General features: G+C 38.5%; 1 protein-coding gene across 3 annotated transcripts in view; it reads right to left on the bottom strand.

Annotated features, from left to right (window-relative positions):
• Window positions 1-18,163, bottom strand: part of AATF (apoptosis antagonizing transcription factor) — a 101,482-nt gene that overhangs the window by 13,697 nt on the left and 69,622 nt on the right. For all 3 annotated transcript variants that reach the window (XR_011423031.1, XR_011423032.1, XM_005597556.4), the window contains one exon: window positions 13,597-13,668. Coding sequence is in view for 1 of the 3 variants with exons in the window: in XM_005597556.4 (XP_005597613.1) it covers window positions 13,597-13,668 (72 nt within the window). In the remaining 2 variants the exon portion in view is untranslated. The remainder of the gene's footprint in view (window positions 1-13,596; window positions 13,669-18,163) is intronic.

Here is an 18,163-nt window from a genome sequence, read left to right as displayed (position 1 = left end):
AGCAGAGCGCGAGAACTTAACCACTCGGCCACGGGGCCGGCCCCAAAACAGAAAATATTTTTAAAAGATAACTCTCCTTATTAGCAAAGGTGCAGCGAGCGACATAAGCCTCAGCTGCAGGGGGCGGGGGTGGGGGGGGCATATAAATCAGTACAACCCATCAAGAATCATTAGAAATTGACCCAGGCATTACCCTTCTAAGAACCTATTCTAAAGACACAAGCAAAACTTAGAACACAGATTTCTGTATGAATATGTTCATTACAGCATTACTTAAAGAGAAATAAAAATAATCAGAAACAACCTAAATGTCAAATAATAAGTATCTCATAATTGAATATTATGAAGTTATTAACGTCTTTAAAAATGGCATTAAAATGCTTATACTATAAAGTTAACCAGAAAAAGGGACTCAAACATATATGTATATATCTTTATAAAATATCTACACAAAAAAATTCTGCAAGAAATCATATAAAAGTATTAATGTTCAAGTCTCAATAGCACATAACATATGAATTTTTCTTTGTCTTTTCTGTATTTTCCAAGCTTTCTTCCATGAGCATGTATTATTTTTATTATAGGGGAAAAAGATATTGTCTCTACGGACAGTGGGTGAGATGCATCTGAGCTGGCAGAGGCAGAACTGTAAGAGCAAACTGACTGAATATACTGGATCTGGGTTCAAAGTTCATTAGGAGGGATAGGGTCTTTGTAATCAGAAGAATGGTACAACCATAAGAGCAGGTCTGGAAATTCAGTGATTCACACTAAAATGTGAATGACTTGATAGGCAAAACCTTCCTATATAGAAAGCATCTCCATGATAAAAAGAAAGCAAAGGAAAAGAAAAAATTTTAATTCAAACAAGTTTTTCTCCCCCTCCAAGCAAGTTTTTAATCGAGAGAAAGGCTCTGGCATGTGTACTGGGAGTGGGAGGAAGCAGCTTCCCTTGGGTACATCATGCCCACATAAAAAAAAATTTTTTTTTTGAGGAAGATTAGCCCTGAGCTAACTGCTGCCAATCCTCGTCTTTTTGCTGAGGAAGACTGGCCCTGAGCCAACATCCATGCCCTCTTCCTCTACTTTATATGTGGGCGTGCCAAGCGCTGCCATGTCCGCACCCGGGATCCGAACCGGCGAACCCCAGGCCGCCGAAGCGGAACGTGTGCACTTAACCGCTGTGTCACCGGGCCGGCCCCTATTCCCACATAATTCTAAAAGCTTGCTGGTTTCCTGGAAACAGTGGCAGGGGTCAGGATTCACACTCCTAAATGCAAATACTGGCTCCAATACTTACTTGCTGTTTAACTTGGGCAAGTTACTTAATTGCTCTATGCCTCAGTATTCTTATCATAAAATGCAGATAATGTAAACCACCTCAGTGGTTTCTCATAAGGATTGAATGAAAACGTACGTGAAAGGCTTAGTGCAGTGTCTGGCATATAGTAAATGCTCAATGAGTGGAATATGATGTTATTACTCTATGTTATTTCATTGCCAATCAGAAATAGGGCGGCAGCCTTAGGGTGGATAAATCAGAGCAAAGGATGAATGACCTTAGAAAAAGAAATGCTCTTCACATTTAGCAACCTAATGTTGGCTCAGTGATCACTCCAGCAAATGTGCTAACAGTGTGTATGTACGACTAGTGTAAAGGAAGGTGAGAAACACCTAGCTGTTGCCTACCCACTTGCAAATTACTTAGTTGTGATTAACACAATATCTATGTAAGATATTAAGATATATTTTAAAAAGCAATAATAATAAAATACAAGAACTTAAAAACAGTAACTCCTTAAGAGAACATTTATACACATTCACTTTAAAGAACATGACAGATTCTTTTGGGGGAAAAAAGGATTCACAATCCTTTGAAGAAACGATGGGCATTTGACTGCAGAAATGAGAACTATAGTCAAGAAGTCCCATTCTGAGGAAAGATTTATCTGTTCAGCATCTACAATCTCTTTCTAGAAGATGCGCTGTTATCACTCCACATGCTGCTCAGAACCAAGGCTTCAACTTGAGAATGCAAATTCTCTAGAATTGTCTAAGACTGCACAGCAGTGAATCAGAAAAGATAGAAGAGACAATGGCACTGCTTCCTTTGCAACCCAGTTTTAATCTGGCCCAAGTCTCAGGTTTGAACTTGAGAATGTTTCCTTTGTCCTTCTGACGTTCCTGGAGGAGGAAGCCCCATGCCTCCTATCTCTGTGCGGGACACCATCTTTAATGATGATATATGGTGGTCCTTCTCCTCTGCACGGTTGGGGGGTCAAACATGTGCCACCGCCCGCCTAAGTAGCAACAAGCGAATTATAAACTGTGTCAATCCGAGTTAATGCAAAGCTGTAATCCTCTTTAACAAGAGATCAAATCACTGCCATGAGTTATGTTCATTCTGTAATCTGATAAGGAAGAGAGGGAACCTCTAATAAAAGAGTAATGGGAGCCTTTAATGACGCTGGTAAAAGGCAGCACCAGGGAAAATATTGCTCTGTTCCTGCTGATCAGATCAATGTTGCATATTTGCCCGGACCTGTCTCACCTGTCAGAAGAACCTGTGTCTTTTTAGGAGATAAGAAGCCTCAGAGAAAACATCTGTATCTTAACCATTCTTGCTTGCAAGCTTTTAACCAACAAAAAATGCTCTATGGAGATGGTATTTGTGTGGTTATTAGCTGATGTGCTCTCAAATGCTGAGCAAACTACACCCAATATTCACCATGATCCAGTGCACGTTTCTATTAAATAAAGGGGTAAAGTTGGCAAGGGCAGTCAAACATGGTCTAAGTAACCTCTGGGTTACCACGCAGGAGGAAAGGAACATATCAGCAGAGTGGTAGAATATGCCATATTTAGGGTTCAGACCCACACAAAAATGGCAAGCCGAAGATAAATTGCCTGTACAAATTCTATTATACCAAGGCACCTCAAGAACAACGTGGCAGTGATGTTGACAAAGCACTTTACAAGGCTGGGTTACATTTGTACATTTCTTTTCTAAAACTCCAGATGTAAAACAATAATGTATTTGGTGCTTAGTAGTTATCATTAAAAGACTCTCTCCTTGTTCTGTCTTAATGCCAGTAGCTTATAAAAGCAGAGGGAAAGCAGTTTTTTATTTTGGGGGAGGGAATTGGGGGCTAAAATGGAAATTCTTCCTGTTCTTATTGAGAATTTCTTTAAGTTCTTTGAAAAGGAATGGAGTACCTATAAAATGTTAATATGGCTATCATTTTTTTAATAAGAAAAAAAGCCATTTAGGAAATACAATAACCTACCCTTTTAATGAACAGTACCAGAATTGGGTTTGTCGAATAACTGCTCTCTGAAGCAGCGGTAAGTGCAAGACAAACACCAAGTTCTCTGGTGTACATGGAGCTGCTCGGTGCCACTCAGACCTGTTCCATGCAAACAAACAAACAAACAACAACAACAAAACCCATGCCGGCAGCGTAAGCAGTTCCCATGGACTCCCTTTCCAAAGCTGAGGCAGCGGCCAGTTTGAGGAGCACATCTCGATCCGTCTCACAGGTCTTACTCGGAATTTGCTTCTCCTACTTGTCACACTAGCATTTCACTATCTGACCTACATCAACACAGCAAATGAGAAAGAATTAACTTCTTTAAAAGTCTGCCTCAGAGGGCCTTGCAAAAGCACAGGCAAAAAGCAGATGATTATTTCCACAACCTCCAAATTCTTCCTTTTGTTAGAACCATAATAAATAAGAGATCATCTGAATTTTTACTTCCTGCTCCCCTGGTCTAACAGCACCCCAGGGGATTCACACCATGTAAAAGAAGCTGTTTCTAAAATGTTCTCGGTCACCCCAGAATAGCTTCAGTAGTCAGAGAAGTGAACAGCAATCCTGTAAACATGCAAGTAACATGCTGACCTGTTCTTGGTGCTGACAATATGCTCAGAGGGATTTTCCACCAATGAGACATCACACCTCTTCGCACCTTAGCCCATTGATAACTCTGTCTCTACCATTTCCCACGAGACTTTGCCCTCATAGCACAGATTACTCTGAGGGGCAAACAGTAGCTGTTCTGGGAGCTGAGCTGCCCTGTGCCAAGAGCATCAAGGGTTTCACAAAGCCAGTGATCTAAAGCTTTCAGGCTGGTGGTAATCTCCTCCCTTGCATGCAAACACGTAATACATGGGAAAGTGGGATTTCTTTTGTTTTCTCTCAATCCTGGGAATGTTCACAGGGCCTGCAAAGAGAAACCACCTGCCTACCTCGTAACAGAGTAAAGATCTACTGAACCAGCACACACAAAGGATCAGGGGTTACATGAGACTTTCACTAACAAAGGAGACCTGCAGGCACCTAAAAGCATTTAAATCAGTATCCAAAGTTTATCTGGAAAGAAATGCCCCTAAAGGGGAATTTGTTAACACAGGGACCCAAACTTGGCTACTTTGCATTTAAAAAGAGTTTTTAAAAAAATAGATCACTTGAAGAGAAAAATTCCTAGCATGAGAAAAGAATATGTATCAGCAGAAATTAACTAAATAGATAACACTACACAGACCACACCACAGGAAAACAAAATGAAGCTGCCACTACCTTTTTAAAGATCCTGTTAAAGATAGTACTTCTTTCTCCACTAAGGGTATCTTAATACTCTGTGTTAAAGATCTCTTCTTCTCTCTCCCTTAATGAGAGCTATGTGCCAGGTTCAATTATATTGGACCACGTGCAAAATTTTTTAAACTCGACCTTGATAAGGCATATGGGGGATTCAACAACAAGTAACAGCCCTCAGATTCCCCATCCCCTCCAAAAAACCAAACACCGGGTATTAACCCAACTTAGCCATGCGTATGGAACAATAAACTGGAACCAAGAAACACAGAAAGAAATGAGATCTCTTCTCTCTCCAGATCTGGGTAAAGTAGGAACCAAGGTGGAGCTGCCTCTGGGAATAAGAAATCAAAAGGGCTGGAAAATTTATGTTATGTGTACTTTACCATGATTAAAAACCGGGAGGAGGGAAGCTAGTCAGGTATTAAAAAGCCAGTTTTATCCATATGGTCCATAGGGCAGAAATCATAAAGGGAGAGAAGACCTTCCCCTTCCATTTATATACTTCAATAGAGAAATAATCAGGACCTTCCCACCTCCTCTCTATTATATATACAATTTTCAAAATGAAAATGTCCTTTTTTTCTGTTGATGAAAAGCAATACAAGCTTATTGTAAAAAAAATTCAAACACTACAGAAATACATAGACTAGAAAGTAAAATTTGTCCTCTGCTCCACCCCATTCAGCAATAAATATGTGAAGAGTCTGGTGTACACAGCTACAGAGCTTATTTTTCAATGATGATGAATACAAAGGCATTCTCATGGCAGAAGATTAGAGCAAAATAGAAATATAAAACATTGAAAGCCTCCCTTCATCCTCTTCTTCCTCCCAGTGGCTTCTCCCTAGGGAAACATTGTTAATATGAGGATGTATGGTCTTCCCAGGCATTTTCCTAAGCACTACAACATATACATACTACGTGTACATATATATCTAATTTTTATTTTAAAAACATAAATGGATCATATTATAAGAACTGTTTTTACTCAAAAAGTGGGATTATAATATAGTATTTTGTAACCTACTTTTTCCACTCAACATTGTTTATTTTTTATTTATTTTTTATTTTTATTTTTTTTATTAAGATTATGATAGTTTACAACCTTGTGAAATTTCAGTTGTACATTATTGTTAGCCATGTTGTAGGTACACCACTTCACCCTTTGTGCCTTCCCCCCACACCCCCCTTTCCCCTGGTAACCACTGATCAGTTCTCTTTGTCTATATGTTAACTTCCACCTATGAGTGGAGTCATATAGAGTTCGTCTTTCTCTGTCTGGCTTATTTCGCTTAACATAATACCCTCAAGGTCCATCCATGTTGTTGTGAATGGGACGATTTTGTCCGTTTTTATGGCTGAGTAGTATTCCATTGTGTATATATACCATATCTTGTTTATCCAATCATCAGTTGCTGGGCACTTAGGTTGGTTCCACATCTTGGCTATTGTAAATAATGCTGTGATGAACATAGGGGTGCATGGGACTCTTGGAATTGCTGATTTCAGGTTCTTAGGATAGATACCCAGTAGTGGGATGGCTGGGTCATAAGGTATTTCTATTTTTAACTTTTTGAGAAATCTCCATACTGTTTTCCATAGTGGCTGCACCAGTTTGCATTCCCACCAACAGTGTATGAGGGTTCCTTTTTCTCCACAACCTCTCCAACATTTGTCACTCTTGGTTTTGGATATTTTTGCCAATCTAACAGGTGTAACGTGATATCTTAGTGTAGTTTTGATTTGCATTTCCCTGATGATTAGTGATGATGAGCATCTTTTCATGTGTCTATTAGCCATCCTTATATCCTCTCTGGAGAAATGTCTGTTCGTATCCTCTACCCATTTTTTGATCGGGTTGTTTGATTTTTTGTTGTTGAGCTGTGTGAGTTCTTTATATATGATGGAGATTAACCCTTTGTCGGATAAGTAGCTTATAAATATTTTTTCCCAATTAGTGGGCTGTTTTTTTCTTTCAATCCTATTTTCCCTTGCCTTGAAGAAGCTCTTTAGTCTGATGAAGTCCCATTTGTTTATTCTTTCTATTGTTTCCCTCATCTGAGGAATTATGGTGTCCAAAAAGATTCTTTTGAAACTGATGTCAAAGAGTGTACTGCCTATATTCTCTTCTAGAAGACTTATTGTTTCAGGCCTAATCTTTAGGTCTTTGATCCATTTTGAGTTTATTTTGGTGAGTGGTGAAAAAGAATGGTCAATTTTCAATCTTTTGCATGTGGCTGTCCAGTTTCCCCAGCACCATTTGTTAAAGAGATTTTCTTTTCTCCATTGTAGGCCCTCAGCTCCTTTGTCGAAGATTAGCTGTCCATAGATGTGTGGTTTTATTTCTGGGCTTTCAATTCTGTTCCATTGATCTGTGCACCTGTTTTTGTACCAGTACCATGCTGTTTTGATTACTGTAGCTTTGTAGTATGTTTTGAAATCAGGGATTGTGATGCCTCCGGCTTTGTTTTTCTTGCTCAGAATTGCTTTAGCAATTCGGGGTCTTTTGTTGCCCCATATGAATTTTAGGATTCTTTGTTCAATTTCTGTAAAGGATGTTATTGGCATTCTGATTGGGATAGCATTGAATCTGTAGATTGCTTTAGGTAGTATGGACATTTTAACTATGTTTATTCTTCCAATCCATGTGCATGGAATGTCTTTCCATCTCTTTATGTCGTCATCAATTTCTTTCAAGAAAGTCTTGTAGTTTTCATTGTATAAATCTTTCACTTCCTTGGTTAAATTTATCCCAAGGTATTTTATTCTTTTCATTGCGATTGTGAATGGGATTGAGTTCTTGAGTTCTTTTTCTGTTAGTTCATTGTTAGTGTATAGAAATGCTACTGATTTATGTATTTTGATTTTATACCCTGCAACTTTGCTGTAACTGTTGATTGTTTCTAATAGTTTTCCTATGGATTCTTTGGGGTTTTCTATATATAAGATCATGTCATCTGCAAACAGCTAGAGTTTTACTTCTTCATTGCCTATTTGGATTCCTTTTATTTCTTTTTCCTGCTGAATTGCTCTGGCCAACACCTCCAGTACTATGTTGAATAGGAGTGGTGAAAGTGGGCACCCTTGTCTTGTTCCTGTTCTGAGAAGGATGGGTTTCAGTTTTGTCCATTGAGTATGATGTTGGCTGTGGGTTTGTCATATATGGCCTTTATTATGTTGAGGTACTTTCCTTCTATACCCATTTTATTGAGGGTTTTTATCATAAATGGATGTTGGATCTTGTCGAATGCTTCCTCTGCATCTATTGAGATGATCATGTGGTTTTTGTTTCTCATTTTGTTAATGCAGTGTATCACGTTGATTGACTTGCAGATGTTGAACCATCCCTGTGTCCCTGGTATAAATCCCACTTGATCATGGTGTATAATCTTTTTCATGTATTGCTGTATTCAGTTTGCCAGAGTTGTGTTGAGGATTTTTGCATCTATGTTCATCAGTGATATTGGCCTGTAGTTTTCCTTCTTTGTGTTGTCCTTGTCAGGTTTGGGGATCAGAGTGATGTTGGCTTCATAGAATGTGTTAGGGAGTGCTCCATCTTCCTCAATTTTCTGGAATAGTTTGAGAAGGATAGGTATTAAATCTTCTTTGAATGTTTGGTAGAATTCTCCAGAGAAGCCGTCTGGTCCTGGACTCTTATTTTTGGGGAGGTTTTTGATTACTGTTTCTATTTCTTTACTTGTGATTGGTCTATTCAGATTCTCTATTTCTTCCTGATTCAGTTTGGGGAGGTTGTAAGAGTCTAGGAATTTGTCCATTTCTTCTAGGTTGTTCAAGTTGTTGGCATATAGTTTTTCATAGTATTCTCTTATGATCCCTTGTATTTCTTTGGTATCCATTGTGATTTCTCCTCTCTCATTCCTAATTTTATTTATCTGAGATTTCTCTCTTCTTTTCTTAGTGAGTCTGGCTAAGGGTTTGTCGATTTTGTTAATTTTTTCGAAGAACCAACTCTTTGTTTCATTGATCCTTTCTACTGTCTTTTTTGTTTCAATATCGTTTATTTCTGCTCTAATTTTTATTATTTCCCTCCTTCTACTGACTTTGGGCTTTGTTTGTTCTTCTTTTTCTAATTCTGTTAGGTGTTGTTTGAGGTTGCTTATGTGAGATTTTTCTTATTTAGTGAGGTGAGCCTGTATTGCAATGAATTTCCCTCTTAGGACTGCTTTTGCTGTGTCCCAAATGAGTTGGTATGGCGTGTTTTCATTTTCATTTGTCTCCAGATAATATTTGATTTCTTTTTTAATTTCTTCAATAATCCATTGTTTGTTCAGTATTTTAATTTTTTTACTTTTTCCTTTTTCTCCCCAAAGCCCCCCAATACATAGTTGTGTACTTTTAGTTGTGGGTCCTTCTAGTTGTGGCATGTAGGATGCTGCCTCAGCATGGTTTGATGAGTGGTGCCATGTCCGTGCCCAGGATCCAAACCAGTCAAACCCTAGGCTGCCAGAGCGGAGGGCGAGAACTTAACCACTGGGCCATGGGGCTGGCCCCTCAACATTATGTTAATACATACAGCGCCATTTCCTCCTTTACCAGCTGCTTATAATTTCATTGAATGATTTTCTGTGATTTATTTAACTAGTTGCCTATTGATGGTCATTTGGATTGTTTCTTATTTTTCCCTATTATAAACAATGTTCCAATAAAGACCTTTGATACAAATATATTTGCCCACTTGCTATTTCTTTAGGTTAATTCCTAGAAGTAGATTTTTCTGGGTCAACAGAGACATATACATTTAAAATTCTGAAACACACTGCCAAATAGCCCTCCAAAATGATTTTGCCAATTACATTCCCCACAACAACATACGGAAGTGTCTATTTCCTCACACCATCAACACTGTGGATTACCAATCTTTTAATGTTTTCCAATTTAATAAGGAAAAAAATGAAATCTCATTGTTTTAATTTGTGTTTCTTTGATTAATGAGGTTGACAGACTTTATGGTTTTTTGCCATTTGAGATTTTTCTTTTACGATTTCTAAGTTTGCTTTGCCCATTATTTTTATTGGGATATTCTTTTTTTTTTTGGAGGAAGATTAGCCCTGAGTTAACTGCTGCTGCCAATCCTCCTTTTTTTTGCTGAGGAAGACTGGCCTTGAGCTAACATCCGTGCCCATCTTCCTCTCCTTTATATGTGGGACACCTACCACAGCATGGCTTGCCAAGTGGTGCCATGTCCACACCCGGGATCCAAACTAGCAAACCCCAGGCCGCCAAAGTGGAACGTGTGAACTTAACTGCTGCACCACTGAGCCAGCCCCATGGGATATTCTTAGAGATCTGTAAAAACTCTTTACATTGTATTATTACATAGTAAAGTAATATGTCATATATGGAACTTTTTCTTTCCAGTTTGTCATTTACTTATAATCTTGTTTTTGATGTCTTTTTCAATGTGACTTTTATGTAGTCAGATCTATTAATATTTTCCCTTATGCTTCTGGCCTTGGTGTCATGCTTACAAAGTCCTTCTCTACCTCAAAGTGATAAAAAAATTCTCTATTCAGACATGCACACCGAGAATGACATATCTGTAAGTTAGCAGAACCAAAACTATTCACTTGAAGAAAAGTAGTATGCACAGATATTGACATTCTAACAATTATGAAAGTTTCCCCTTACTCAATGATATTTTGTGGTGTAGAAAGTAGGACACAAATAGTACAGATTATTTCCTCAAAACAGTACTAGATTATTTCCAGTTGTGACAAAGCAGGCCAAGCTACGACTGCCTCCTTCTTAAGTTAAAGTAACGATACCTCCTGGCCCTGGAAGTTTTGATACTAGAAGCAGAAAGAGCTAATACTCAGGTACTCCACCCACAGTTAATCCGGCCTTTTCAGACCACAGAGCATGAGCAGTAACATGGATGTGCGCCTGTGTACCCTTACGAACACAGTGGGAAGGGAGTGCACTTAGATAAAAACACATGCTCAGTTCTCCAGCTACAAGGCTTTCATTAAATTCCTTGTTAAGTGGCTAAACCAACTGGAGAACAACTCTGATAATCAGTCCACAAAGGATAGCCTCCCCCCCCCCCCCCGCAAATACTGAATACTACAATGTTACTCAACAAACTTCTCTCAGCGCCTTCTCCCCTGCCTACTCTACCTGAAGGGGCAACGTAACACAGCTCTGGCCAACATAACACAGCTCCAGCCAATGAAACAGAAGAAGTTTGTTGGAGGGGATTCTGGGAAGCTTTTACTTTTCTGATGAACGAAAATAGGCATGGCTGACACCACTCCTCTCCCCTTGTTGCCTAAAATGCGTGTTCAATGGCTGAAGCTGCAGCAGTCACCTAGGGACTGCAGGGGAAAGACCAAGAGATGTTGGAGAAGGGAAAACCATCGCCAATACTTGTCTGCCACTAGGATTATTCTGTCAAAAAAAAAAAACTCATTTGCTTATGCTTCTGTAGTCAGGATTTATGTTTCTTGCAGACCAAGGCCAACATAATCCTAAATAATACAGTCATTTTCAAATAATCTTTATGTCTAGCAAGTAGACCCTCAAAAATTATGAGTGAATAAATATAATTCTGAAAAATTAAGTGCCCCTAGGGTATTAGGTGATTCAAGAAAAATTCCAACTAAGAATGACAAAAACTTGATTTCCAAATGATCTAGTAATATTCAGACTTCTATATGCAAAAGATGTTACCGGGGCCAGCCTGGTGCCATAGTGGATAAGTTCACACGCTCTGCGTGGGCAGCCTGGGGTTCTCCAGTTTGAAACCTGGGTGCGGACCTACACACTGGTCATCAAGCCACGCTGTGGCAGGAGTCTCACATATAAAATAGAGAAAGATGAGCAGAGATGTTAGATCAGGACCAATCTTCCTCAAAAAAAAAAAGATGTTACTAATATTTAAACTAAGTTTCACTTTATGCCTGGGATAATAATGTTACCTTAATGGGTTTGTTTTAGTTTTTAAGCTTCTAGTTTTCCTTTTTTGTTGAAATAATTTTTTTATGTCATCCTAACAGAGAATCTAAGATGTACTCAATTCACTTTGTAATTTTTAAAAACAGACTAGAGCCGGAAATGAATGAAAAAAACCCAGCCAGACAGAGGCATTCACTTGCAAAGCATAGGAGAGCATATGAGGTCACGAAGTTCTGAGTATAAATGTACTCAGAACCATCCATAAGCTGTTTTGTACACAAAGCACTGAACAAAAGCAAACAAAAAATTAATAATCACTCTGTTCACCTAAGCTTTTCAAGTGAGGGGGTAAGTGGGTGGGGAGGAAGAGTCTGATGGGGTTTAGTAGCAAACCAAATACTCTCGAATAAAAAGGTTAAATGTCGCTTAAGGGATAAGACTGGCAAAACCCACACGCGCTGACCTTATGACCAGTAATTTCACTTGGTGAAGATGTATGTTTAAAAACATCTACCGCGGCTGGCCCCGTGGCCGAGTGGTTAAGTTCACACGCTCCGCTGCAGGCGGCCCAGTGTTTCGTTGGTTCGAATCCTGGGCGCGGACATGGCACTGCTCATCAGACCACGCTGAGGCAGCGTCCCACATGCCACAGCTAGAAGAACCCACAACAGAGAATACACAACTATGTACCGGGGGGCTTCGGGGAGAAAAAGGAAAAAATAAAATCTTTAAAAAAAAAAAAAAAAATAAATAAATAAAAAAATAAAAACATCTACCGCAGCATTATTTACAATGACAATTTAAAACAATTAGTGAATGGCTAAATAAGTAATATTATAAAAATATTACATAGTCATTTAAAATTTTTGAATAATTTTAATGATAGGAAACTGCTCACAGTATACAAAATAGTTAAAGAAAAAATTCACAATAGTAGAATATAATTTTAATTATATAAAAAATAAAAACAAGAACATATTGACAGGAGACTTATAAAGAATGAATGGAAATATTCTGAAATGTTAACAGTGGTTATCTCCTGCACGTGTGTGTATATGTATACACACACATTTCCTAGCCCTGTACCCTGAGAGGGCCTAGAAACAATGACACCCAGTAACAATGAGCACCCCTAGCACCCAGATCTTGGTTTCTAAATACCAGAATCCACTAAAAAGAATCAGAGCTCTTTGCAGAAAGATTGATTGATTCCAGAGATGGAACAGGGAAAGTATAAGATGAGCCTAGAATAGCTTGTTGTGCCAGAAAGTAAGGAAGGACTCAAAGAATGATCAGGACATCTCAAAAGGACACAAGCCAGCTTGAAGCTTGAAGGGACTTCCATGAATCTGAGACAATTTTAAATCAAAATAAATAAAGATAGTAACAGATTATGATTAATTGAATAAAATAGGAAAGCATGAGTCTATACTAACATAAATGAATGGTGAACAAATGAAGAAAAGATAAGGCTAAATAAGTAATATTATAAAAATATTACGTTGTAGAATGCCAACTAATAAATATAGAAAGAATTAGTCTTTAAAAAATGGTTATCTCTGAATTGTAATACGATGAGTGTATTTTTTTCTGTACACATTTCTATATTGTTCCAGCTTGATAAAATGAGCATGTACTTCTTTTGTAAAAACACTCCAAAAAAGAATCCTCAACAGCTGCCTGAACACACAGAACCGAATGCACATCTCTAGAGCAATCTCTAGAGCCACTTTAAAAAGGACAGCGTATGCATATAACTCCCAAACAAGTGCATGTGGTGTCCTGACCCATCTGTTTAGAGAAGAGCTCAGATGTCCTAGGCAGGTGGCTAAAGTTAAAAACAAAACAAAACAGCGAAAACAAACAAAAAACCACAAGAGGCACGCTGAAATTTACGGAAATTTTGTTTTGGTTTTACAATAATTATTGGAGTGAAAAGACGTGACAAAGACCCTTGCTATGATGCCAATGACGAATGGTTAATTGATAAGAAGAAAAGGAGAGGGCGATGGGCTGTAGAACAGGTCACTATCAGGCTGTCATGAAGCCATCTGAGACATATAATTAATCTATTACTCACCTGGCATCATCATTCATTGTAGTATGGTCAATAGGTGCCATGAAGCTCAGTAGCTTGCTAAGGACATGAAACCTAAATAAAGAAGGAAACAAACAGACAGCAACATTAGTAACTATTAGCCTAGAAAAGGAAACACATTCTAGGAGCTAACAAAGTCCAGAACTGATCACAGGAACATTTGGCTCCAGAGTGGAATAGGGGATAATTCATACACACACCCACTTACAACTATATTTCCCCCTTTTCCCTTAATGCTACAGGAGAAAAGTCGGATAAAAGCACATGGTAAATGACAGCAGTTCAACACAGATCCATTTGTTTCACAGCCCAAAAGAAGAGCAGATACACTTGTGTCCTTGAGCAAGACACTCACCCTTAAACATTACTCCAGGCAAAAGACAGTGAGGACCTGACTGCTCCATTTTCCTCCTCTCCATACATCTTAATCCTTTTTTAGTGTCACTAAAGCTACCTACCGGCAGTAGCACAGGCAGTGGTCTAACACTTGAAACCTCGCCACCACTATCACTCACTAGCACTGCTTCCCTGAGCCAGAAAAGGCTTCCAGAATTCCACATCATCTTTACTCACTAGCCCCAGTGACTCTTTCATGTCCCCATCTTCATATGAAGGAGCACAACTGAGTATACAAGTTTGAGCCCTAGTTCAGTCAAGGTGTTATGGAAATCACCTCCATATTCTACCAATAGAAAAAAATGGTACTGTTCTATGAAGTGTTTTGAGATCCTTTGGTGAAAGGAGCTGAATAAACGTATGACCTTATACAGACCAAATTATACCAAAGAGAATTTAAAGAAGGTATCCCTTTCTGTTCATTATACTCGAAGAGGCTGTACGACAATATGCATATTATAAAATTCTAACCAAAAAAACTCTCCTCTGGGCCGGCCCCATGGCCGAGTGGTTACGTTCACGTGCTCTGCTTCAGGCAGCCCGGGGTTTTGCCAGTTCGGATCCTGGGCGCAGACATGGCACCACTCATCAGGTCATGTTGAAGTGGCATCCCACATGTCACAACTAGAAGGACCCACAACTAAAATATGCAACTATAATCACACACACACAAAAAAAGATTGGCAACAGGTGTTAGCTCAGGTGCCAATCTTTAAAAACAAAAACAAAAACTCTTCTTGAGCAAAACACTATCCACAAACAAAAATATGATAAATATTTTCATGTGCATAATGTTACAGTTTTAAAAACACTTTTATGCATATCAAATAATTTGATTCTCTGCTGTACTACCCACCACTAAGCCTCCCAAATGTCATTCGTTTTTTAAAAAAAAATTTTTTGGTGAGGAAGATTGGCCCTGAGCTAACATCTTGTGCCAGTCTTCCTCTATTTTGTATGTGGAATGCTGCCACAGCATGGTTTGATGAGCAGTGTGTAGGTCTGCACACAAGATCCAAACCTGTGAACCCCAGGCCGCCAAAGCACTGACTTAGCCACTATGCCACTGGGCTAGCCTCTCATTCTTATTTTTAACAAATGAATTTTACAAGAATAACAGTGATGACATTTTTCACATTACTAGAATAATAGAAAAAGTATAAATTCACTATAGAAAATTTGGAAAACAAACCAACTAAGCACACACAAAAATGCATAGTTCCTCCACCTACAGACAACTGTTATTAACATTTTGGTTAGTTATGTTTGTTTTACATAGTGATCCTGTTTTATATATATATATATATATATATATATATATATATATACATACACACACACACACACACACCCCCCACACACAATTTCATATCCTCTTTTTTTCACTTAGCATTGTATCTGAATAGCTATATACAATTCCAGGAGTGGAAGTACCATAATATATTTCCATATTTTTGAACATTTATATTGCTTCCAATTCTTCACTTTTTATAAGATGCAAAAACAAAATCTCTGTGCATCATACTTTTTTTAAACATCTATCTCCTACTTATAAAAATATATAATTCTTGTAAAGAGAATCCAAATACAGAAATGTATAGAGAACTGACAAGTCCCCCGTAGTCCGCTCTCCCAGCAACAATCACTGTTAGTTAAAACTATTAAGTTTGACTGCAGCGTTTTCCATATAGAAGACAAACATAAACAAGACATTTTTCATATAAAAATGAGATTATAATATACTTAATATTCTGCATTATGCTTTTTTCCACTGAACCATACGTCATATTCTATTCTTTTTTCATAGTTGTATTGTAGATCCACTTATATATAATACTGAGTCAAATACTAATAATCAATCTTTATAATTACTTCCAAAAACCAAAATATTTCTTTTTATATAAATCATTTTCTAGCATCCAACTAGCAAGTCCGACCAGGCTGATGCCACTGACCAGCTATCATGTAAACTAATGTTTCCACAAGGTAACGTGTTCATCTTTGCTATGACATTTCTGGAAATTTCTCTCCAACCCTATCACAAACCAAGAGCAAAACTTGCTCACTGGTGGAACCTGGTATCAGTGGTGATAGCTGGCACACCCCACCAACTCCCCCGAGGTCTAATTGAAGGAGTTATTTATAATATTCTCATCCGGCCTGGACCACTTGTTTAAATGAAGGAGCACAATTGAGTACATAAGTTTGATCCCTAGGCCTTCAGTCAAGGTGTTGTCTGAAGGGCAGAATTCTAATATAGCCAAGACATCATTTTGGTGCCTGCGTAGGCCAGGTGGTCCTGCCCGGAGAACCAACTCACCAGCCACAGGTTAGAAGCATGGGCTCTGGAATCAGACCAATTGGCTCCAATCCCAGTTTGCTACTTAGTAGTTCTGTAACACAGCATGAGTTACTTATCTTCTCTAAGCATTTTATATAAATTAGCTAATTTAATCTGCATGACAATCCTGAGATGTGACTTTTATTAGTGTACTTTTTCACAGATGAGGAAATGGAAGCACAGAGATGTAAAGTAACTTGCCTCAGGTCAAAAGGCCAGTAACTGGAAGAGTCAGATTGCAAACCTGGACAGCTTAGCATCAGGGACTGTGCTTTTCCTACCTCTGCATGTAAACTGCTCAGCAGGGCCCGACAGTGAGTTAGTTATCACTATTGCTATAAAGAAAGGTCACTCTGATCCTGACCATATCGCACACATTCATAGTCACAAGGAGAGCCAGGAGAATACGGACAACAAAACCGCAAACAATTCAAACACGTGACCTTATTTATTACCTTTATTTTACTTTTTATTTTGCAATGAGTCTAGATCTATAGAAAAATTGCAAAAATAGTGCAGAGAGTTCATACATACCCTCACCCAGCTCCCACTACTGTTAACAACTTACATAAACATACTGTAATTTACAAAATCAGAAAATTAACATTGGTACAATACTGTTAACTAAACTATAGACCTTATTCAACTTTCACCCATTTTTACCCTAATGTTCTTTTTCTTTTCCAGGATCCGATCTAGGACCCCACATTGCACCTAGCTGCGATGTCTCCTTAGTCTCCTCCAATCTGTGACAGTCCCTCAGTCTTCCTTGTTTTTCAATGACTCGCTACAGTCTACAAATAAAGTCCAAATTCTTAGTATAGCCATGACCTAGCACTCTCTTATTGACATAGCCCCATCTCCTGCCATTCCCCCATATCCACTCTAAGTCTCTGCCAAAACAAATTAATTGCAGTTCCCAGAACGACCATGCACACTCTCAAGTCTGCATTTTTGTAAACGTTATTCTTTTTTGGCCTTTCTCTGGACCAACTCAGTTCTTTCTAGTCTGCTCGGTGTGAAGTATGGATGTCGCATCTTACAGAAAGACTTTCTGAGCAGTCAGGTAACCCGACACCAGGATGATCTCCAGCACAGCACTTCCCACACAGCATCACTGTCTGCTTATCGTCCGCCATCCTCTCCATACTACATGTGCCTTGAGGGCAGAATGGGTATCACGCAGCACCTAATATTATTCCTAGAACTTCAGAAAGAAGCCTTCTTATATTTTAGTAAACCACTTCCCATATTTTACTGTTTAGCCCCTGTTTAAATAGAATGTCTGTTTCCCACTTGCCTGTTGCCAGAATAAGATTTCATATGCCTCTGGATTTGTAGGGCTGTGGGAATCTAAATCACTATCAAAATGGTAGAAAAACAGAATTATATAATTTCAGTGACACAAACCTCTAAGGAACAGTTTAATGAGGTTAGTTTAATAAATTAATATAAGAAAAGCAGTCCAATGACTGGGAAGAAGCCTGCAACCACCTAACCTGGTCTCTGTTAAGGAAGTCTCCAGTAATCCCTGTTGTGCATGGGGAGAGGCAGGCAAGCCCCAGGGCCCAGGCCTTGGCGGTCATTAAGATGTTAAATCTCGTGCTGAAAATTCCTGGTGATTTAATCAATAAGGTATAATTTCTAGTGAAATAAATAAAAAGGACTTTGTTGAAAAGAAAGAAAAGAGAAAGGTGCTATTAAAACAAAATCTTGTCTTTTAATTTCAACCTGATAAATAATAACTCTGATAAATTTATTTTGATTTGGGAAACAACAGACCCACGTTCTCCTTGCCATGCTAGAAAAGTA

Source organism: Equus caballus, chromosome 11 (genome assembly GCF_041296265.1).
Source record: "Equus caballus isolate H_3958 breed thoroughbred chromosome 11, TB-T2T, whole genome shotgun sequence".
In the NCBI taxonomy this organism is placed as follows: Eukaryota; Metazoa; Chordata; class Mammalia; order Perissodactyla; family Equidae; genus Equus; species Equus caballus.
This window is presented reverse-complemented; position numbering and strand designations above follow the sequence as displayed.